The 24537-nt window shown below is 33.3% G+C and overlaps 3 protein-coding genes across 3 annotated transcripts; 2 read left to right on the top strand and 1 right to left on the bottom strand.

Moving 5' to 3' along the window:
• Positions 1-457: 457 nt before the first annotated feature.
• LOTGIDRAFT_128010 (hypothetical protein) lies at positions 458-5190 on the bottom strand (the record flags this gene model as incomplete). The annotated part of the gene is made up of 6 exons (XM_009064118.1): positions 458-591; positions 2821-2869; positions 3629-3739; positions 4192-4221; positions 4551-4717; positions 5151-5190. Coding segments are annotated over 6 exons (531 nt in total), but the record flags the coding sequence as incomplete, so codon positions are not given.
• Positions 5191-8312: 3122 nt separating this feature from the next.
• On the top strand, positions 8313-16895 carry LOTGIDRAFT_166704 (hypothetical protein; the record flags this gene model as incomplete). Its single annotated transcript, XM_009064117.1, has 13 exons — positions 8313-8318; positions 9164-9269; positions 9555-9578; positions 9897-10069; positions 11775-11938; positions 12357-12508; positions 12913-13052; positions 13442-13604; positions 13816-14048; positions 14361-14516; positions 14896-15043; positions 15647-15709; positions 16051-16895. 13 exons carry the CDS (start codon positions 8313-8315, stop codon positions 16893-16895), a joined length of 2373 nt encoding a protein of 790 aa, XP_009062365.1.
• Positions 16896-19063: 2168 nt separating this feature from the next.
• On the top strand, positions 19064-20170 carry LOTGIDRAFT_166703 (hypothetical protein; the record flags this gene model as incomplete). The annotated part of the gene is made up of 1 exon (XM_009064116.1): positions 19064-20170. One exon carries the CDS (start codon positions 19064-19066, stop codon positions 20168-20170), a length of 1107 nt encoding a protein of 368 aa, XP_009062364.1.
• Between the last annotated feature and the right edge of the window lie 4367 nt (positions 20171-24537).

The following is a 24537-nucleotide window of genomic DNA, read 5'->3' as shown; positions in this document are numbered from 1 at the left end:
ATTCTGTGGGCTATCTTACTTATTTCAAATCAGATAAAAGATTAAAATGCATTGGAGGTACAAATGTGCAAAATGAAATTCTGATCATAAGTCATTTAGTGCAATTAACGAGTGCAAAGTACTATTTTGCATCACCTTCCACTATCATCACCTTGCTATGCTTATTAAAAATTTATTGTAATGAAAATTTGCAGAATTATTTATATATCGTAGCTCAATTGGCAACACAATCTGTAGTTGATTTCTGGAGATTTTGGTGCTTAGAAAAGACAAGAATTAAGTTTTGTTATTGGATGTTAATGATTTGAATCAAGTTTTTGAACTTTTTAAAAGTAGTATAGAATTGCAACACATACATCAGGTAAACAATTTACAAAAATGAAATTGAATCTGATCAGTTATTTTTTTTAGAAAGAGAATTGTAAAGTGATATCACAAAAATACTCAAGAAATCAAACTAGAATTGTAAAAAAAATAAACTAATGGAAAAACTTAAGTGTTTTTTAACCTTCTTTCCTTGTATTTCTATATAATGCTCAGCACAAACTTTATCTACAGAATCTTCACTTTCAAACGTCAAAAATCCAAATCCTGGTGATCAAAGTCATTAATTAAAATAAATAAACAATTAATAACAATATAATAAGATAATATAATGGCGACTGAAAATTGTATTGTGATTCAACTTCTTGTATGACCAAAAAAAAATAGATGAAAATAATATGAATTGCACAGAAATATTTTGACAATCCATAGGTAACATTTAGGTATTAGGGGGATGAGAGCTGACACCAGGCTGACTATCGAAGGCACTGGCACAGGCATCAGAATGGTAGAGTTCACATAAAATAACAGATCACAATTTATGGTATAAATCCTCAAGGGTCTGGTATAGTCTGAAAATAGCCCCATTGTCAATGACAGGAAATCTGTGCTGTAGCAATTCGCAAATCTTTCATGTGCTGAACTTTTCATTGACTTATTTTAACAGCAGTGTTAACAATCAAAAACAAACTGCAGATACCTAGCAGTAATACTATAGATCAACAAGATGCTCATTCAATATGAGGTAATAACCATATTTATAGAATTAGTAAAAATGGTTACAAGACATTAAACTGTGTTTTAGAATTTAATTCCAATCTATGCGAGACTAATAATGATGATGCTCGTTAACTTAATTTTAAAATGCAGAAGAATATGAGAAAAAACCTGTAAATAAAAACAAATGTTAATAATACAATAATAGCCTAATAATCGTTTTCTCAAAGATGAGAAATAACTCAGTTTAGTTGCTTAATACAACAAAAAATAAAAAGTAGGCATTCACTAAAAAAACTCTTTTATCAGGAGCACTAATAAAACTCAAATAAGACTCTGAATGAAGTCTTATAATAAACCAGCATTATACTATAAACCATTTTATCCAACCATCGTGATTTCCATAAGCTTATAAATCTTCAATTTTTGTTGTTGCTTGTCACAATGTAACACAATGTAACACTTTAAAAAATAACCTAGACTACAACAGTATTTCTTGTCAAAAACAACCAAATTCTAATAATTTAATATTGAAATCAAATTAGTACTTAATTCAAATCTAATCCATTTTAACTGCAAGTTACACGTGAAACGTCAATGAAATATTTCTGAAGAAGTTATCTGTCTATAAACAAGGTAAACTTTAAAAGTTCAAGTTTTAGAGATCTTGAAAAGAAACTCCAAACAAATTCACGCTACTAAAACCTTTTTTGTAAAAAAATATTAATGCCAAAATTAAGTATAATATCTTAAATATTACGAACACAACAATACGGTTATTAGAAAAAATTTATAAAACTAAAAAACAATTAATGTTTTAATCTGGCTCTCAAAAATAGTAAATCATACCCGAATAGTTTTTTAAAATTATGAAATTACTTTTACATACCCACTTGATCACATTGAATTTTTTCTTAAAATATTTCTCTATAAATTTGTGTTTAATTTGCTAAAATTTGTACATAAGTTTTCCAACAACAACCAAAAAGAAAGCAAATTTAAGATGAATATAAAAACGTTTAAATATTATAGACGTTCTAGTCAAAGTTAAATTGAGGTTGAGTTACGACACACAAGTAAAAAAAAATACTTAAAGTCTTAAAATAATTCTTAATAATTTTGAGATATGAACAAAAATAACTAAAGTTTAAAACTATCATCATTGACATCTTAAAATATATGAAATACGATATCTTCATCTCAAAATCTTTAAGTGGGTAAATTTTTGTTTCCCTTATATATGATTGGTAGTGTTACAAATTCCATTACTTAAAACAAAATAATGTATCTGTTATCATCTTGAATTACAGGGCAAAATTGTAAATTAACCTTGTTTTTAAAGATTTTATTATTATTATTAACAGTATCTTTCACTTTACAGTGCTTCAGAAACAACAGACTAAAATAAGTACGTATTGTACTGGTCTGGTCAAACTGACAAAATACAATTACAAATTCCTTTTACTACACAAACTAATAATCAAAAACCTTGAATCAAACTTAGAAAATAAGACCTGTAATCTTGAATTCTGACCAGTCCAGAAATAGTGTGTTAAGTAATTTTGAATTTATAACTTGACATATTGGTTTTAAAATTTCAATTTTTACCACGATCACTAAGTAAAAATAAATTGAATTGTGTTTCCCGTCAAAAAGTTTTCTAAAATCAAACTAAGAATTCTACTGATCAAAATTCAAGAATACAATTTTAAACATTATACAATAGAGTTAATCAATTATTTTTAAGATTATCTAAAATATCAATTTATTACTACTTACCTCTAGACCGTTTCTTATCTTGATCATACATAATGTGGATCTCAGCAATCTACAAACATAACAATAGATTTACCATGTTAGTATATTAGCTTACCCAGAAGCAACCATTCTTATAGCCCTTATTCCTTTTGGTCATCTGGCAGGGCTTAGTGATTCAGGGTTTGTGACATCATCAAATCAAACAATCCTGACAGTCTTGATGATACAAAAACTCACAAAGAACAATTCAACAAAACAGTTATTAAAGATATTAATCTGTTAAAAATCAAAACAAATATGATGACTAACTAAATAAAAACAAAAGAATAGTCCATAAGACAAAACCCACAATAGACTTATTGATTCATCATTAAAACACATACAATGTTACTTAAATCCTTACATAAAGGTTTGGCAATGATATAAATATATAAAGTATTATAAAGCTGTTAATATTTGAAAAATACAAACAAAATAGACCATTTTAACAAAAGAATTGCCCTGAAGACACACCCCACAAGGGACTAACACTGGCACGATATATAGATGATTCCCTACATCACAGTACTCATGACAAACTACTCTCTGAATTAAATTTTGGCAATCACAAAACACCACGGTACTGAAAGACTTAGATTGTCTCTGGGTTGATGTAATTGTCAACCACTGTAAAAGATATTATTTGTAAACAATGATTTTCCACGGAGGAAGTTTCAGTCCAAAATATTTCTAGGAGGGAAGTGTATTTATGAAATGAAAGAAAAAATTCAATTCAGACTTAACTGTAGACAGAAAGTACTGTACTAATTTATCATAAGCTAATACTTACTGGTCCATATCTAAGAAAAATATCTCTCAGAGTATCTTCATTGGCATCTCCTGGAATTCCACCCATGAATATTTTACTAACTCCAGCCCCTCTCTGTCCTCTATTAACTGCCTGCAAATACATAGAAATAATACAACAATAAAAAAATATTTTCACTCACTATAATAGTGCTCAATACACATGAAATATTTAAATACAAGACCACAAGGAATATGTTAAAGCAATAATATATATAAATGAGGAATTAATTTCAACAATCTGGTAATGGTCTTTACTCATGGATTTTATACACTTATTAAAGGGACAAATGAACCATTTTTTTTTTTAGCTAAGCCAATCAGTAATAGTGTTCACATATCACCATCGAAATTTCAGCCCAGAATCATCTGCGTTCGAACGTTAAAATGATGACTCGTCAATTTAAGATACTGTGATATATAGAGAAGACATATATAGAAATAGTGAGTAAAATTCCTAGTTTGTCCATTTAAGAAGCAACTGAGCACTGACAAAAGTGTTTTATCCCTTACCTGTATTTTCTTATCCCCAGGGGCACCACCAACAGTACGAGCATTACATGCCTTACAATCAACCTGCGGAAATAATAATAATAAAAAAATAACTATCAGAGTATTCATTAACTGGTTTTAAACTTAATAAGTTCTGTATAGAGGAATATAACACCCCACACAAAATAAAGAGAAAACTCTAGTAAAATAACAAAAATTGCCCAACACTCCTTTCCCATAACAATTTCAATCCAAAATATTTAAATCGTAGCAAGATATAAGAATAGACAACAAAATTAGATTATGAAATTGACACGCCTGTCTTTGCTCCTGACATTTTTTCAGAATTTTGAGCAGTCACCTGGTTAGAAGTCATATTTGTGGACCCGGCTTTTACTTTAAAAAAAAATTACCTTTCTTCCATCTATCATGTGACCAGGATCATTTAAAACTATCTCACTCACAGCCGGGTTGTCAAAGGTCACGAACCCAAATCCTCGCGATTTCCCTGTCTGAGGGTTCTTCATGACCACACTGTCAATAACTTCACCAAACGTTGAAAAATAGTTGTGAATCATTTCTAAAATACAAAGATGTGGTACAAGATGCTATAAGAGATATTTTTCTATAGAAACAATGGCCTAGGTGTTATAGAAGATACTCTCCCATAGAAGCACTGGCCAAGGTCACAAGTATTAGGTGTTATAGAAGATACTCTCCCATAGAAGCACTGGCCAAGGTCACAAGTATTAGGTGTTATAGAAGATACTCTCCCATAGAAGCACTGGCCAAGGTCACAAGTATTAGGTGTTACAGAAGATACTCTCCCATAGAAGCACTGGCCTAGGTCACAAGTACAGAATATGGATTTCAGCAAAAAAATGCATCTATTTGGTCAGAAATAACTGGTAATCTAATAAAATTCTGAGAATTTGTGATTGCATAGTGTTACAAAGATTGCAAATATCCTCATAGTATCAATATCCAACTTAAACAAACAAACAAATACCTACCTTGATTTGTGTTCCAGCTCAACCCACCAACAAATACTTTCCTGCGAATAACAACATTTATATTATAAAAAAATTAAGCAAAGACATAAAGGCTGGTGTCCAAATTCAATTTGGAAGACTCTAGTATTTTCTAACCTCTTAACTGCACAAAACAAGGTTTCGGAAGCAGAAAAGAAGAGATGCTACCAAAATGAATTTTCAATAGACTAAAAGGCAAATGAGAGAAAAATTATTTCAATATGATGAATTGGGGAGATATGGTCCAAGTAATTAGAAATGAAACAAAACAGACCTAAAAATATATTAGCATCGTATTGACAGATATTTTAAATATTCGGTATTATTTCCAAAAATCGGTAGTGAAAAGACGTACGGATTTCTCGCAAAAAGCACAGCTTTGTTTCGTCTAGCGATGTGCAAAATAAATAATCAAAACTCAACAAAATCATACCCGGGTTCATCTTTCATGCGCCGCTCCATTGTTGCAATTAATCGTATGTGTACTTCGTCTGAAAGAATATCTAAAATGTTTCAATATTGAAAATGAGAGAAATCAACGCTAAAACATGGCGGCCGTAGTCTCTTTCTTCCAGAATCAATGTTGCATTCGACTAGTCGGTTTTTACTTTAGATTCTACATGCTGCATTCCATACTGCATAATCATGTGTATCCACGTTTTTTCTTTCTTTAATATTGAATTTTCATTCTCCCAAATCAATAATTGCCTCTCACTTAGTGTTTCGTTATGTTCAAATCTAAATAAATGTGATGATTTAATAAACACAATGGATGTATGAAATCAATGCACGCTAGTTAATCGAAGGGTTCAAGGGAAAGATAGGGGAAGAAATCAGAAAAATGAGAAAAATAGACAACAGTTAATTTACCATACAGATATATTATGTCTGGAACAATTCGTTCTTTAAAGGAAATGAAATGAATTGCATTTTACGCCGCACCGAATTGGGTTAATGAAGACGTACAACGCCATGCAGTTTGCAATGAGGAAAATTTTGTCAGGGCAGCGGTGTTAGACTGCTCTTTTTCAATTTCCAATTGCCGAGAGATCTTTACCATGTACAGCCTCGGATCCCTACGGCTAGACGTTTCAACCATGTACCCATAATTTAATAGACCTGTGAAGACTGACTTCAAGTTATTAATCCCCCCCCCCCCCTTTCTCGTTAAAAATTATATCGTCGAATATCGAATATGAAGATAATACTAAGCCTATTTTCACAAGGAAAATGTCAAACTAACATTAGGCTACATTCACCTAGAACTTAAAGCGATAGAATGAGGAACCTAACTAGACAGCTAAAACTCTGACAAGTTATAGTTCTTCTTTGAGAAGTAAACGGATGTTATTTTCCGAGTCGACGATTTCCAGATATAAACAGGATAAGCTGGACGACCATAAAACTATTTGGTTCTGATTGAATATTTCCTGTTGACCGCGGATTACCAAGCCGACTGTGTTTCCGCTCCGCGAATTCAACGCTATATTTCCTGGATTGGAAGCAAGGGCGTCCAAACATAGAGGCAAAGGGTATCATATATTCATCAGTAGATATACCTGGTGTCATAAATAACATAACAGGATACTTATAAAATCCGATAAATCAAAAAAACTTAGTAATTTTCCATAAATATTCAATTAACTATTGAAAAACGCTTAAATATAGGTTTCCGTATTTTTTTACTGTCACATTAAGCAAACTATTTGATTGATCTTTATCATATCATTATATTCTTGTAATATTGCATATAATTAAGAGTTTTAACCAATCATAAATGTCCATGTATGTAGAGTCTGGATGAACAAAAAAAGACTTTTTGACCTTTCTTGATCGGTCACTCATTGGAATTTTGCTGGTAATTCTCTTCTAATTTAGCTTATTATGAATTAATTATGGACATGTGAGACAAACTGGTATTTTTCCAAGTCATTAGAACCTCTATTCATATAATTCTTAGCATTTTCATTTTCTTTTTATAAATGAAAATAAGGGAACCCATCTTTAATATTAAGATAAAGCGTTTTTCAATAATTACTTAGTTTTATGAAATTTCCAATTTTCCAGATTTTACAGGGATTCTGTTGTAACTTTATGACACCAGGTAAGTTCACTGATGAATATATACTCATATTGACCATTCTTGAGAATTAAATTTTATGTTTATTCTAAGACATAGTATCACTTTAAAAATACCGTGAAAGTTTAAAAAAATATATTCTTGGTTCCAACGAGAGAGGTAACATTCGAAATTCTTTGAACCCAAACGGAAAATGGACCAAAATATAACTTTCTCAGTCTCATCCTTTATTATTAAAAAATATTAAAAACTTCTTACAACGAACAAAGAATCCAACTTCTTACAACGAACAAAGAATGTCGGCTAAAGGAAGTACTTGTGATTTGAGGTTCTAAAAAAATCGAAAGTCAGACAGTTCATGTATAGCCTGTAAGATCAGGAATAATGATCGATAAAAATTACAAAGTTTTAAGTGCTAAGACACTAGTAAACCTTCATCATATTGATCATCTTTCTCTTTTATCATTGTTAGCTTCAGAAGCCGTGATATCTCAACGACTTTGACCCTACTATCAAAAGTTGAGGTCCGGGGTTCGCTCAGATCAAGGTTAATATTTATAATTCTATAATAATATAAATTCAAATGATGAATTTGTCCTTTAACGTATCTGGATGTTTAAAAAAAAGAAACCAGCCGTTAATTTTTGAACGCCAAAAATATTTAAAAACATTGATTTAGTTCGTTAATGTAAAATAAAGGCCTAATTGTAGAGAAATATGTCTCCTACGTATTCTAACAAATAATATCGAGCCATTATAAAGCCGAACAACAAAACTAGGTAAAACTGCTTAATGAACAATTAGTACTCTCCGTTTTTAATTAATCCTTTTAAAACAAACTCAGTTTGATCAATAAGATACATAGATATAAATAGCATACTGTAGACATATTTTCAGGTATAATTTACGACGTTTTTGATACTGAAAATGTTTTACGAAAAAGCGGAATGCCTCTTTAAATTGAATCGAAAAGACAAGATTTAAACGAAATAATTACTGAAAAATAAACAATTAAATGTGATAGCTGTAGTTTATATTCCAGAAAAGTCTAGATGACGAGAATAATGGCGGTTAGAAATTGTTCTCGATTTTGCTTCCTAAATATCTCGAGTTATCGTCTCAATTCTCGTCTATTATCTATTACCAACCCAACAGTGCAAAATCATCCAATTTAACTTGTCATCTACCAACAACTACCTAGTCTGTGATATCAGTTAGCTGCAAGCGGACGTTAACTTGTCATCTACCAACAACTACCTAGTCTGTGATATCAGTTGGCTAGAAGCAGACGTTAACGGTCATCTACCAACAACTACCTAGTCTGTGATATCAGTTAGCTGGAAGCGAACGTTAACTTGTCATCTACCAACAACTACCTAGTCTGTGATATCAGTTAGCTGGAAGCGAACGTTAACTTGTCATCTACCAACAACTACCTAGTCTGTTATATCAGCATCCACTGGAAATGAACGTTAACTTGTTATCTACCAACAACTACCTAGTCTGTGATATCAGTTGGCTGGAAGTGAACGTTAACGGTCATCTACCAACAACTACCTAGTCTGTGATATCAGTTAGCTGGAAGCGAACGTTAACTTGTCATCTACCAACAACTACCTAGTCTGTGATATCAGCTCAGCTGGAAGCGAACGTTAACTTGTCATCTACCAACAACTACCTAGTCTGTTATATCAGCATCCACTGGAAATGAACGTTAACTTGTTAACTAGCTACTTACAAAGTCTCGTCGAAAAGTCGACTGTAGTAAATTGGCCGCAACAGGATTCCATAGAGGACAATTCTATAACTTTGATCAAGTTATCTTCGATCTGCATATAACGCTTTAAATACCTGTTAGTTTTCTATTAGTCTAGTGCTTGGCTCAACGTTTGTTCTGAACTTTTTGATTTTGTAGGAAGATGCGAGGAATACACCTGTTAAATTTGTCAGACGATTAGTTATTAAGTTAAATGCTCGGAAGATGAATCTGTTGGTTTTTTGTCTCGCTCCATTTTTAACAGGTAAGACAATTACTTAATTACGCGTAATAAAACAAAATGTTAATGATCAGAAAAGTTCAATGTACCAAAAAAGGTCCGAATAATGAAGTTAGATTTAAAAAAAAAAGTTTGTATAATGAAATAAGTTCCAAAAAAGGTCTGTATAATGAAATAAGTTCCAAAAAGATCTGTATAATAAATTAAGTCCCAAAAAAGGTCTGTATAATGAAGTAAGTTCCAAATAATGAATAAATGATATGAAATGATAAATCCAGTAATGAATTAGTTTGTGATTTTTATTTTCAGTGACAAAAGCACTGCCTGTGGACGGTGAGTTTTTAATTTTTTGACTTCTTAGGCAATTAAACCTAAAAATAGTTATATTTTATTATATTCGTATCCATTAACATAACCGCGTGTCTCCAACACCATGTCTTACTGACTTGTGAATATATGAGAATATTTATGCCAAAATGACAGTTAACCTTTGATTCATTCGGCAATCCTCGACAGTTTCCGTAAAGCTGATGCTGGACGCTAGTGGAACTTTCTCTGTTGTCGGTTGACCGATTGCCAATGGTTGACCTGCCCAGTCAGGTGGTTGTGCTAACCGAATGACAATTTTCATCTATTTATATCTTATTCTAGTATGGAGTCCCCTCGTGTTCGTGACAAAAGGTAACCATTCCGGAAATGCGGTGGAATTGCTGGACGGTTCAATGTATCCATCGTCCAGACCATCATGTGTAGATCCAGATTGGAAGGAATATTGTAGTGGTCTACTATTTTTAGATATTTGGCTAAACGACCCTCCTAAACAGGTAGGCCGTATTCTCCTTTAGCGCAATATATAGACCGTCGAGCTATTACGAACTTCGTCCTATGACTGCAATAGCCATTGTTCTTGTATGACGGAATGCAACGATTTGATTGGATTGTACACAAGCCAATACAGCTACTTAGAGTTCTCAACAGAAAGGCTGTAAACATTTTTCTTATTGTAAATATATCTTTTGTCAAGGTATTTGCTAGAATATAATCCAATCAAATTGCTGCATTTACAAATAAAACTTCTGCAACACAAAAAGGGCAGACGATGTTAGTTACCGCTTGACCATAGTGGTAGGTTATTTTAGCCTTTTGTGTAATGTATTAGTTTGTCTGATTAGCTATAAAAAGTTACTCCAGTCTTTTACTATGACTGACTGAACTCAGTACAGAGACTTGGCGTCTGGTAGTAGTTGTATCTCATAAATGATTATATAGAATCGTCTCTGTTTTGGTGATGTTCAACTTTCTGAAGTCGCCACTCCACTTCGGAGAATTTGACACTGAATTAAAAACTTGTGACAAGTTGCCATTAGGTTTGAAAACCACTTGAGTTAATCGATATATTTAAAATCATTTCCATTATTTAGTTTTGTTAGGTATTTTGTATTCTAAAGTTATTTTTTTAAGTTTAAACAAATCAATCATCGTATGTCTATATTTCTTAAAATTTCTCTTGTTATTTTAAAGTCGAGAGACAGAACAAACTGAAGGAATAAAGTAGACGGAATTATGTTTTACTAAAACTCAGTTTTCTGTATAACAGTCTCAATATTTACTGGAAGAATGTTTTCGTGCAATCGATATCATATTTCAATTATATTGAATTGTTGAGTAAAATACGTCGAAATTGCATTCTGAAAAGCACTATGGGTCGCTGACAATACGTTCTATCAGCAAGAGGTTGTGTATGGTAAATATCATTCAATAACAAACTGGAAGAATGTTTTCGTGCAATCGATATCATATTTAAATTATATTGAATTGTTGATGAAAAGACATCGAAATTGCATTCTGAAAAGCACTATGGGTCGCTGACAATACGTTCTATCAGCAAGAGGTTGTGTATGGTAAACATCATTCAATAACAAACTGGAAGAATGTTTTCGTGCAATCGATATCATATTTAAATTATATTGAATTGTTGATGAAAAGACATCGAAATTGCATTCTGAAAAGCACTATGGGTCGCTGACAATACGTTCTATCAGCAAGAGGTTGTGTATGGTAAACATCATTCAATAACAAACTGGAAGAATGTTTTCGTGCAATCGATATCATATTTAAATTATATTGAATTGTTGATGAAAAGACATCGAAATTGCATTCTGAAAAGCACTATGGGTCGCTGACAATACGTTCTATCAGTAAGAGGCCCAAAGACGTCACTATTGACAATTCCATATGCAATTACGTATATAAGTTATCAAGTATCAGTGGCGGAGCCAAAGGGGACAGAAGAGGCAGTCCCCCATCCCTCACAGCCCCGAATGCAAGTTTTTTGGGCATGACTCTCATAACTAGGTTAGAAATTCGGGTAACCTCAGATATTTCATCACCTCTTCGGACGTGAACCTAGCCCCGCCACTGATCAGTTTCAACAGAAGGCTAGGAGGCCTCTTGTGAATTCTTTTGTTCAATCTTACAACAGAATCCATGAGTCGGTGATGTATTTTGTATCCTCCTTTTTATCCACAGATATACCTATATATGACCAATTTATTAGGCCAAGTTTTATTTTACGTCGTTTTGAGAAATGACATCATTGGACCTACAACTACCGATATTTGGTTTGAAACAGCCACAGTTGTGACGTCATCATACCCGGAAGTTGGATCATCATTGAATGTACAAATCGATAGGTTAGTTTTTAAGATCGATCGAAAAGTTTTAGTCTTTTTATTGTTGAAATGCTCAGTTTCGATCTATAGGTAAAATTATTGATTAAAGAGTCGAAAGTAACCGCCATAGGTGAGAGTGGGGGAGGGGCGAATAGGAGCCACAGAATTGTCAAAAGGGGGGGGGAGGGAGGGAGGGAGGGGGGTGTAGTCTTTCATATCTGGACGCTTTCAAATATTTGACTCGATTGTTTGCAACTTGTAACTATTGAGAGAATATATTTTCCTTGGACGTAAGAAAAATCCAATTTTATTATATTCGACTTCCTCGCAAACATTAATTTGTCCAGTGTGCGCATCGCAGTTAAGTGATGGAATGAGCAGGCTGTGGAATTTTGACGACACATTTGTAGAACATTAGGGGTTTTTGTCTTTATTTCAGAAGTTTCATGGGTTTAACAGCATATAGAGAAAAATGGATGGTGGTTAACTCGATGGAGAAATTAAACATAGAAATTATCTTTTCTGCTTTTATGTATAATTCAGAATGGTTTAATATATTACCAAACCACCCTGGAAACAAAGCGGTTATAAGTAAGTATAAAACTTCATGTGGAATTGTTAGACTTTTATGATTCACTCATTCTTTCTTTCACTCTTTCAGAATTTGTTTTTTATTCTAGACACCTGATACCACTTTTCATTATGAAATACTTACTCACGTATGATTGATATACTTCCTCATGCTACTTATGTTTCGTCAAAATGTTGTTTTGGATTTCGGGTTCCGTTTTGCGGTTTGTATCGTTAGTTTCATTCATTCATTCATTCATTCATTCATTCATTCATTCATTCATTCATTCATTCATTCATTCATTCATTCATTCATTCATTCATACATTCATTCATTCATTCATTCATTCATTCATTCATTTATTCATTCATTCATTCGTTCGTTCGTTCGTTCGTTCGTTCATTCGTTCATATTTTTGTTTCAGTATCTGATGGAATTGATAAATGTTTGCCTAACATCTCCCCCGAGACGAATATATCTGATACCGAATGTTCCAATGTTATATCATTCTCGTCCTGTTTTATCTGTTGTATAAGTCGAAATCTACAATATTCTCTCACTAAGGTTGGTAAATATCATAAATCAAAAAGCTCAACTACCATAGGGACTGGCCGAGCCAAGTCTACGTCCACTCCTGTAGAAAAAAAATACAAAATTGAAAGAAAAAGGTACCAAAGTATATAATTATAATCAAACTTAGCTACCAGCAATATATAAATGAGTGAAATAGCATTAATTAAATCTTCCATAAACAGGCATTAAATCGACTTACAGATTTTCAGAATGCGGGAGAGTAAATATTGAAAAAAATAACCTTACTTACGCCCCCGGGCCCACCACACTCCTCTACTGGGGCCACTGTGATAAAATCGGTAGAAAGGGTTAGGTATCATTATATTACCAATTAGGGGACAGTCCAATTATGTGAAGAACAAGACTGAAATGTTTTACAGGTCGGTCCAGGAGATGAGTTTCTCGGTTTGTGTAGATGTTACGGTGATGTATCTGTATCTATAGAACTAACCCTCAGTTCCAGCAGCTGTAAAAAATACGATGATTGTCTTGATCATTCTAACCAGTACTGTGTATTCTTTCATCATCTCAGTCCCTTACAGGGTAGGTTTACGTCATAGCCCCTGGGGTGTTGGAAAAAGGAAGGGGTACAAGAAGTGGCGGCGCATGTGGAGATACACTGCGCTAGAAAAATGGTTTGCATGTACCCAACAAATTTAAAAACACGATTTTTATACGGTTTTTCCATAAATATCTGTCAAGACGCACCAAATCATTTCCCTGACTTCAACTGTACTTCTTTTGAACTTTGCAGATTTTTTGGATTCGTTCTTTCAACTCGAAGAAAATGAATTTTTGGGTTCATCTAGATTTGTTTTTACAGAAGAAAATCATACATTAATGGTAAAATATTCTATTTACTCTTTTAATCACATGTATCATAGTGGAGTTTCTACGGGGGATTTGTGGGCAGTAGAATTGATACTTCACAATTCTGTGATCACTACCACCGTATTTCGATTACGGGTTTTGACAAGGTCTGTTAAGGTAGTATGTCAAATGGGGGTGTGGTTTGGACACGGAATTGTCACTACCTGCCCCTGGCAAATAATTCATAGAAACACCAGTATCAGGAAGCATATGAATCTATCGCCAAACTAAGGGTCGGGGAGATGAACCCCAGCATTTCTGTGTTTTGTAGGTTAGAGATTCGGGCAATTTCAGATATCTCGCCCCTTCTCGGACGTAAACCTGGCCCCGCCACTGTCATTGCACACTGTATGAAGTTTCAAAATAAACCGTTACGTTGTTTCTAATTAACCCCCTGGATAACGACAAACACTATTTTATATATTATAGATAAATTACACGGGTAGTATAATAAACGAACCAGTATACATTAAACACATTGATCTTGTTACATCTTCACCGGATAATTTTAACTGTAGCATGAAAGTTATTTATACACCGTTTAATCATTGTGGTGATCTAAACCCCTTGATAATATACAACATGGTACGTACCTATCATATTTTATTATTTCCAATGATAATTTGGTACGCAATACACATAAAATGGCTGGAACCACAGTCAGTATTACTGGTGCTACACATAAAATGGCTGGAACCACGGTCAGTATTACTGGTGCTACACATAAACTGCTTGAAATCTTCTTTTAAGAACTTAATTTGGTATACTTGTGAAATACTAACGTTTTTGGACAAAATCAGTCGAGAGACAGGATCCTTATGAACCCAAATTGTCAGCCTTATAAAAGATGGATATTTCCTTATAAGGTTCGGATATTTACCAGCTGGTAGACAGGACCCGTGACAACTTATCAATGAGTTATTAGCATTATAAAATATGTTTGTTCCTTTGTTTCTAATGATAGGACGGAGTTGGTGTTAGAAAAGACGATTCCACAGTCCGAGTTAATGTCACAGGTTTAGATGTTTTTACTTTTGGTTGTTTAAATATCTCAACAGTCTCTTTTACTTCTAACACGTGGCCTTCATCAGTCAAGCTAACCACAGTCAAAAGTGAGTAACGTGAGTTGATGTTTTTAGTGGCGGTGACAGCGGGGATACAGGAGGAGGAAGGGGGAGGGGGAGGGGGTATTTGCTGTTAAGCAGTTAGTCTACCCTCTTTTATATCCCAGTCTTTGGAGACTGTTTTTGATAATATGAATGGGGATCTCAGAGGTTTTCTAGGTTTTTTTTTATGTGTATCGAGGTATAATGGTTTCCTTTCCGTCAGATGTCAATCAATAATAAGCTTGAGTTAAAGTCGCTAACTGCCAATATATTATCTAAAAGTCATTTTCGAAAGCATCTCATGATAACTCTTAGTTTTAGTAGAGTTATAAAAATCACAGACGTCTGATTGAAAGTTGGATTGGTATAAATTGATGCTATCAGTGTCCCGGAGACACAAAATAAACTTCTTTAGAATCCCTTTGTAATATGAAATGGTGTTATTTGTGGGGTTTGTTTTGTGGGGGGTTTGTTTTGTGCGGTTTGTTTTGGCTATAGGCCCCTACCTCGGCATGTTTTATTGTTGAAATGATCTTTAACGGTGTTTGATGGACAGCTCTGTAGGTTAACAACACTAGGATTCTTATCAGTAATTGGTGTTTATTTCAGATCATATGTACCAGGCACCTACCATTAGGATTCAGGGTACGGGCGGGTACCTGACACCCCCGGGTAAGTTATTATCCAACAGTATATGCCAGAGGGTAGGTGGTGTCCAATATAACAGATAGTATATTTGTAGTAAACCACAAGACCACATTGTAGATTTATACAGAGTCAGATTTACGCAGTGTTAGGTGTTGTCATATTAAAGATGGGGTTGCTTATATTTTAGTGTCAAATTAAACAAACTATTTGATTAACTGGTGTTTCTAATGAATTATCATGTATTATTTCTCTTGCTTGTACGGATTTTTATATTAACATGCAAAGATATGGTGGCAATTTTTTTCGAGGGTGTTGCTTAGCCTTTACGGAGGTATCCCTGAAAATTTCCTTCATTTTAATTTCAGACTGGATTCATTTCAACTTCTCCACACCTTCAACTCTTCAACCCACAACCAATCAGAGAACCACTACAGCTAGAGTTCAAACAACTGATGGCCCTGGTACAACGTCCATAGAGACAACAAGCAACGAAACCACAACTACAACGTCTACAGATACGACTGCGTCTGTCACAAGGACCGATAATCCAGACACGACGTCAACGGCGCCAACAAGCAACGAAACCACAACTACAACGTCTACAGATACGACTGCGTCTGTCACAAGGACCGATAATCTTGACACGACGTCAACGGCGCCAACAAGCAACAAAACCACAACTACAGATACGACTGCGTCTGTCACAACGACCAATAATCAAGACACGACGTCAACGGCGCCAACAAGCAACAAAACCACAACTACAGCTACGACTGCGTCTGTCACAACGACCAATAATCCAGACACGATGTCAACAGCGCCAACAAGCGCTGATCCGGAAATAAAGACGACGTTTAAAGAGTCGATCACTATTTCTGAACTCGAGGACGACTTAGTGAAAATAGATCATCTAAACCATTCCTATATCTGTAAAGAATTGAAATCATACATAATGAGGTCACTGACGGTTGAAGAATTACTGGAAGAATTGACCAGATTACAAGGAAATTTAACAATTGATAAACAATCCTTGTCAGCTACCATCAGAAAAAAAACATCAGCTGTAGACAATCGACCCTCAGCTCAGTCTATAGGATATGTGGGAGTTATAATTCTCAGCACTGTATTCGGATTGTTGATTCTGCTGGATATCCGACTATTTGTCTTGGCCTTTATCAAATTCAAGAACGCTGTGATTGGATTAAACTGAATATTTCTTTGTGTATTTTTCTATATTTGATTGACGGATGTGACGTCAGGCAGAGTATACTTACTCTTCTAGACACCTGATACCACGTTTCATTACACATTAGCTGTTATTGATGTTCCACCAATATGTTGTTTGGATTTCGTTTTGCACTTGGTTCATTCATTCAATCATTCATTAATGTTTCACCAATATGTTGTTTGGATTTCGGGATTTTTTTGTGGTTCTGATCGTTAGTAATCATTGAGTTTTTGGTCCACTCGGCTCACAGTCGATTCATTCGTACAGTTAGAAATTAGCACGTCATTGTTCCAGTATTAGAATATGTTTATTGTACACTAGAGGGCTGGGCGTTATATCGGTATAGAAATTTATATCGTTAGTTATATCGTCTGAACTGTTTCATGATATTCAAGACTGGAGTGTTTTTAAGAGATATTTATTGTTTTGCTTACATATAAATTTTTTAAATAAAAAAAGCAACATTATGTTTCAAAAACCATACTTAAGAAATATCGCGATGTATACCCTTCCCGCATTGTACACTGCATGGGTAGTCTTTATTAATCAGAGAGAGCAGAACAATAGGACGCAAAACCCCTATATCAAAGAAGTGAGTCCATGCAAAGGCCTGAACATACAGGGTACGGTTTGCGGTGCGGCGTCCGGCGTGCGTTTTCCGTACAGAATGCCCAAGGTGTTTTTATATATCCATTCATACACAGTCCGGTCACCGCAGTGTCGAGTACGGCGATGGGACGCCGCGTCACAGTGAATGCCGAATTTTCGTGTGGCGGGCGATGACGGATTGGTCTTGGCCAATAAGCAGCCAGTTCCTAGTCGAGTCTCTCTACATTCAAATTTAATCAAAACCGTATCAGTTTCGCCGGATCCTTTTAAAACGACAAAATAGGCAGGCCGCGTTCCCGTTGCGCAGACCGCAACCGTAGACCGGAAGCCTCACCGCAAACCGTACTCTGTATCTTCAGGCCTTAATACTCGTGTATTTCTAACATGTAAAACGTTAACTTAGTTCAGAAGTGAGTAATAATGCAGGTATCTTTCTACAAAACACTCGCACCTAAATGTCGTATATTTTTAATTTTATTATTAACAAAACCCCATTGTATTTATGGTGTCACCTACGTCTTGAAATTACATAACATGTTATCAGCTGGTATTCGCCATGTTAAATCTGGGTTATACTAGAAATAACAAATATACCCCTAGTGTCAGCATCCGTTTGTCTTGAATTTCATATCCGTGTATTATCTATCTTATCACAACGTAGTAATATACGGGGTTCCCGAATTACTAATCGTCCAGTTAACCTATTACCCGGAACTTTGTTGGACTTAAATCTAAAACGACAAAATCTTCCCATTTAACTTGTATTTTCAATCGTCTTGGTGAACGTTTCAGTGTTTAAGGCCCATTACGCTATAATGGTAAGCTTATAATTTGATCATTATAGTATTAAACTCTATTAATGTTTTGCTTTGTCAGTTGAAGAACGTATTCACAGGCACGCGTGTCGCTTTTCAGTTTGTATATATAGCTCATGACTAGTTTACAATAATGAAAGATATGATAAGAGGTAATGGGCTAATGGCGCTTTAATTAAGATGATACCTAGCGAGACGTCCTGTGTGCTACAAACTGTTGAAAAAGAATAGGATAATGCTGCTGTCCTGGAAAAATTTCCCTCATTGCACACTGCATAGTTTTGCCCGTCACATTAGGTCGTTTGACTCATAGTTCATATATATATTTCAATCTGTTTTTTCCTAAAATCAAGAATAGTTAAGTAGGAAGAAACTCCTCAACTATTTTGTAAGTAATTTATGACAGATTTATATGCATTTACAGCTTACTCTAGAAAACTTTTACAAGATCCGGTTATAACGACCTCACGGGTTGTCTCTGTAGAAGAATATTATATGTATAAGGAAAACAATTAGCTTGTAGATTGGTTTACGACATTGCTGATGTACAGGACACTACCAGCAAGTGTTTTTAGTAAGTAAAAGGCCATATTGATACAGCAACCGAATAATCTTATTCTATATTGAATGCCAACCACCAACAGCAAAAGTAGGACTTTGTGATACAGTGAAGTACAATATTACCAGAAACCAGTACAAATAGGACTATAGACCAACGAAACAAAAATGATCCCGAATTTCACTGAATCCTTTAATATTTCGGATTATGATGACCCAGGTATGAACGCAACCAATAATGTTACAGAGAGATTTTATAATTACCCTACAGCTGTGTATAACACTCTATTGCTTAGTACTGGTTGTATCGGTAACACGCTGGTTCTTATTGTTTATGGATTGCGTCTGAAAGCATCTTCCTTCAATACGTTTATAGTATTTCTTGCCATGATGGATTTGATTTGCTGTGCTATAGAGATGCCGCTCGATGTTTTAAATATGACCTATTCTGAAATGATATACGGATGCAAAGCAATCGTTTCCATAGCAACGACTACAGCTACTGCTACAGGATTGACTCTGGTTGCCATAGCAGCGCTCCGATATCGAGGAATTTGCCATCCTCTTAAACCAAATATTTCTATCAAACAAGCGAGGATAATTGTGTTTTGTTCTTTTATTTTCGCTTTATGTACATCTTGGCCTTCAGCTGTCATTGTCACGGAACAGATAGAACCCTTGATGTTTGAAGATGATGTGTTTTATGTAGTGAATTGTGCCCCGGAGAATCGATTTAAAGATACGCTTTATCCTGTGATATATAACGGAATTCTTTTTCTAATTTTCATCTCTGCTTTCAGTTCTATCGTTATTTTGTATCTCATCATCGCCAGAAGTCTGTGGTTGAGAAAGAAACATGGAATTTCAAGCCACAATAAAAAACAAGGGAGCACTGGTTCTAATAATATATTGTTAACGTCAAAGAGTGGCAGTAGTAACAATGACTCGGTGAACTCTTCAAAGAGTGAGACTTCTCCAAACAAAACCGCGCATAAATCCACAGAGAACAAACGCCAGAAGTTAAAAGGTCAAGGAATGTTTAAAATGCTATTTATAGTAACATTAGTCTTCTTGTTGAGTTATCTCCCTCATCTATCACTAATGGTAACCGAACTTGTGGCGGGAAAATTCAAATTAACGAAAGTGACTGAAAGTTTAGTGGGAATCTTCATCAGGTCGTATCTAATAAACAGTGCCTGTAATCCTATTATATACGGATGCTATAGTAAGAAATTTAGAACAGAAATCATGTCGCTGTTTAAAAAGACAAAATGATACAACTAGGTGTGACAGAGAACTAGAGAAGGCCTCTTCACATTTCTGATACCTTGATATTTCACTGTTTGATATATCTGATATACCATAACGCTCTTATTGCGCACTTGCACATGCTTGACCAGGTCAGACGACCACTGACTGAAGACTGGATATGAGTCAATACTCATTTAAACGAATTAATATAAGCTGCGGCATGTTTCTGAAACCATTGCTAATATATATTTATATGTAATGTATAACTTTCAATTTATAAATAAATATTGTTAATATATTAATATATAATATTGGATATTAAAGTCGTCTTAAATCTAAAAGTGTCCATTTATTTGTGCGACACGTTACATCTACCTTCTGTTCTATGTCCAACTTTGTGGTTTTAAAAACAATTCCACCAACGCAAGAATTTCTTTATTAACTAATCGATTATTAAAGTCAACCGATCTGTGCCTGAAGCCTTTTATTTGTGAATCAAATCTATCTTTTGTTCTCCAACATACATCAGATTTATTTGTTTTGTGCCTGGCTTTAGGTCCTTTTGAACATCAGCTAATCGTCTTTTACTACTTCAATATTTCAATAGACCAAAGACTCGTCGTTTTCAATGTAAATAAACCAGATCTCAAGATACTCTATTGATGATCTATTGTGAACGGACGGTATTATGGTCAACAATGGACAAAATCTTTAACTTCAATCTTTTGACTATTTCTGCGGCGGAGCAAATCGGGGTAGAGAGGGGGCATTTGGTATGTACTCCTAATTGATTTCTAATAAATTTAAGATGACGATTTTTATAGTTATATCTCGAATTATAAGGGCCAGAATGCCGTAGGGTATAATTAGGGGGTACAAATCAATTTTCTATCGGAACAAATGTACCCCCTCCCCCCCCCCCCCCCCCCCCCCCCGGCCCTGTATCCCCGTAGGAGACACCACTGTCTTTCTGGTTGTAATAACATGTTCAATAAGACACTCCAGTTGTTTATAAATGGTTTATTGCACTGTGACTTCACGAATAGTGTAATACCAAACAACAGTGAATTGCTTTCAGAAAACAACTTAACAATAATAATAATAATAATATTCAACAACCAATCAAATTAACTACCGGTATCACAGTATTTCTCCTTATACTTTCAAATTATCATACTTTCTGTTATAATTAGTCTTATATTTTAAAATTATCATACTTTAGTAAATTATTATTCTTATACTTTAAAATTATCATACTTTCTGTTATAATTAGTCTTATACTTTAATATTATCATACTTTATTACATTATTAGACTTATACTTTAAAATTATCATACTTTATTACATTATTATTCTTATACTTCAAAATTATCATACTTTCTGTAATAATTATTCTTATACTTTAATATTATCATACTTTATTACATTATTAGTCTTATACTTTAAAATTATCATACTTTCTGTTATAATTAGTCTTATACTTTAGTATCATCATACTTTATTACATTATTATTCTTATACTTCAAAAAATATCATACTTTATTACATCATTAGTCCTATACTTTAAAATTATCATACTTTATTACATCATTAGTCCTATACTTTAAAATTATCATACTTTCTGTAATAATTAATGTTATACTTTAATATTATCATACTTTATTACATTATTAGTCTTATACTTTAATATTATCATACTTTATTACATTATTATTCTTATACTTTAAAATTATCATACTTTCTGTAATAATTAGTCCTATACTTTAATATTATCATACTTTATTACATTATTATTCTTATACTTTAAAATTATCATACTTTCTGTAATAATTAGTCCTATACTTTAATATTATCATACTTTATTACATTATTATTCTTATACTTTAAAATTATCATACTTTATTACATTATTAGTCTTATACTTTAATAATATCATACTTTATTACATTAAAATTCTTATACTTTAAAAATTATCATACTTAGACACAAATGGCTTCGTGAAGACAAATAACAGTCTAATTTTTGTAAAGGCATTAATACACGAAGGGCTTTATTCTCGAAAACTTAAATGAAAATGATTTTTCCAGTCATCTGATGGTCAATCATTAAAATGGATTTTAAATTTTATTATCCAATCAGATTACTGTATTTCTTAATATCTGGATAATGTTAAGTTTTAGAGAACGAGGCCCCAGATCTGACATGACAAGCCTTAAATATTAAATATTAATATACCAATATTTGTAAGTATTCTACCATATAGAGATCATTTCAATCTAGACAGCAACCCTGATGTGACATTGTGACCATTACATCAAATATATTTACAGATATAGACGTACTGGGTCTATCAGAATGATGGGTATCCTATGGAAGACCAAACAGACTGATATTAAGATATCTTACTATTGGGCTGTTTGGTCTTCCATAGTACCATGGAAAATTACTTGAAAAGTTTTTGTATTCTTCTTCAAAAGTAACATTCTTTGCTTCCTGTTCTTTCTAAAAATCCTAGAATTATCTAACAATTTTTCAAGAATTTCAATTCAATTTCAAAATTTTGTAATTTGCCTGCTTTTAACTTGTCTTCTCTGATACACCCATCGCCATGACAACACAAGAACTAAATACATAAATTATATACAAATATTACAAAACAAGGGCAATAACTTATACATTACATAATAAAAACCAAGGGAAATAACCAGTGTTATATTAACTATTACAAATCAAGGGGAAATAACCTCTAATTATCTGATATAAAGGGCAACAACTCAACTACAGTAAATATCATTAACCAAGGGAAATAGTTTATATTACATTAATGTTATCTATCAAGGGCAATAACTTTGTGTTATTTAATATCTCAAATCAAGGTAACACTTTTGTAACATTAAAAATCTCAAAACAAGGGCAACAACTCAATTATACGAAAAGGGAAATAACTCTGTTATATTACAAAACACAAGTGTAAGATTTTAAAAGTGTAAATATCAAAAGTGCCGTTTTTGAGAATTTCGAGTAAAATTTTATAAAAATACATTTTAGAGAAAAGAGTAAAGATTGGCAAGTTGTTATTAGAAATATACAGTGTATCAAAAAGTTTAAATGCTAAAAGTCTCGGGCCTTCATTCTTGAAAACATAAATCTTTAAAACAATTATGTTCACAAAGGTCAAGGTATAAGAAAATTCGTCTTATACCTTGACTGCAATATCCACCTTTCTTGTATCACAGAATGATGCAATTTGATTGGATTGTACTCTAGCGAATACAGCCAATCCTGATTATGACTTATTGTTTACAGCCTTTCTGTTGAGGACTCTGATTGGCTGTTTTCCCTAACGTACAATCCAATCAAATGACTGCATTTACAAATTTCTGTGATACAAGATATAGTATATTGCAGTCAAGGTATAAGATGAAGTAATATTTTTTTTATCAGTCATAAAAGGTGTATAATATGAGTCATAACTGCACATTTGTATGTTAAAAGTCAGACTTTGTGGTCGAATAGTTATTAAAATCTAAAGAAGGCTGTAAAGAGATGATGTTGAGATCTTGGTGCCAGTAAATATTCCAATGTCTATATCACCAAATATGATACATAAATTTGGTGTGTCTTACCACAATGGAGTTTTAGAATAATCATTATAGACTGAAATAGATCAGTTTTCTGAAGATCACAATGGCGTGAAAATCTGAGTTTATTTCAGGTTCTGCTTAAATCTAATAATAACTTCAAATTTATCAGCCAAATATTCTGAATTTTTTCTTTTCATTTTATGGGAATGTATTTTCAAGAATAAAAATCAAGTCAAGAGACAGAAGGTCCATAGGAGCAAAGATAATGCCCTTAACCCTTTTAACACTGGTGGCTCCTCTTCAAGTAACTGTTTTTTTTTTTACTAAAAGTCACATTTAGTCATGTTTGTAGCGTTTAGGATATACAACCGCTTCATTACTAAAATAGAATGAGGTCAGAAAAGTAGAATTTTTACTTTTTTCTAAGTAATATTACTTGGGAATTCAGGGTATATATGATATTTTATTTCATTTACACTCTGTGTTTAAAGGGTTAAAAGGATAGAAAAGGCAGTAATACATAATAATAAATATCATTGGGTCTATGCATCAAAAAAATAATATTTTTAACGATTTTCAGCATATTTTCTAAAGCAGATCTTATAGAATGAATGAATTGATGTCTTTTCCTTTATCAGGGGCTTTATTCTCGAAAACTTTACTAAACTAAGATAATAATCCAGATTCAAGAATAACTGTATTCTGATTGGATAATAATAGTAAATCTAAAATTAGTTTTAGTTATTGACCAATCAGACATCTTGTAGTACAGTCTTCAAGAATAAGCCCCCATAGTTTTTATCATAA

The sequence above is a fragment of the Lottia gigantea genome, assembly GCF_000327385.1.
Source record: "Lottia gigantea unplaced genomic scaffold LOTGIsca_60, whole genome shotgun sequence".
Classification (NCBI taxonomy): Eukaryota; Metazoa; Mollusca; class Gastropoda; family Lottiidae; genus Lottia; species Lottia gigantea.
Note: the sequence above shows the minus strand (reverse complement) of the source record. Positions and strands in the feature narration are given on the sequence as shown.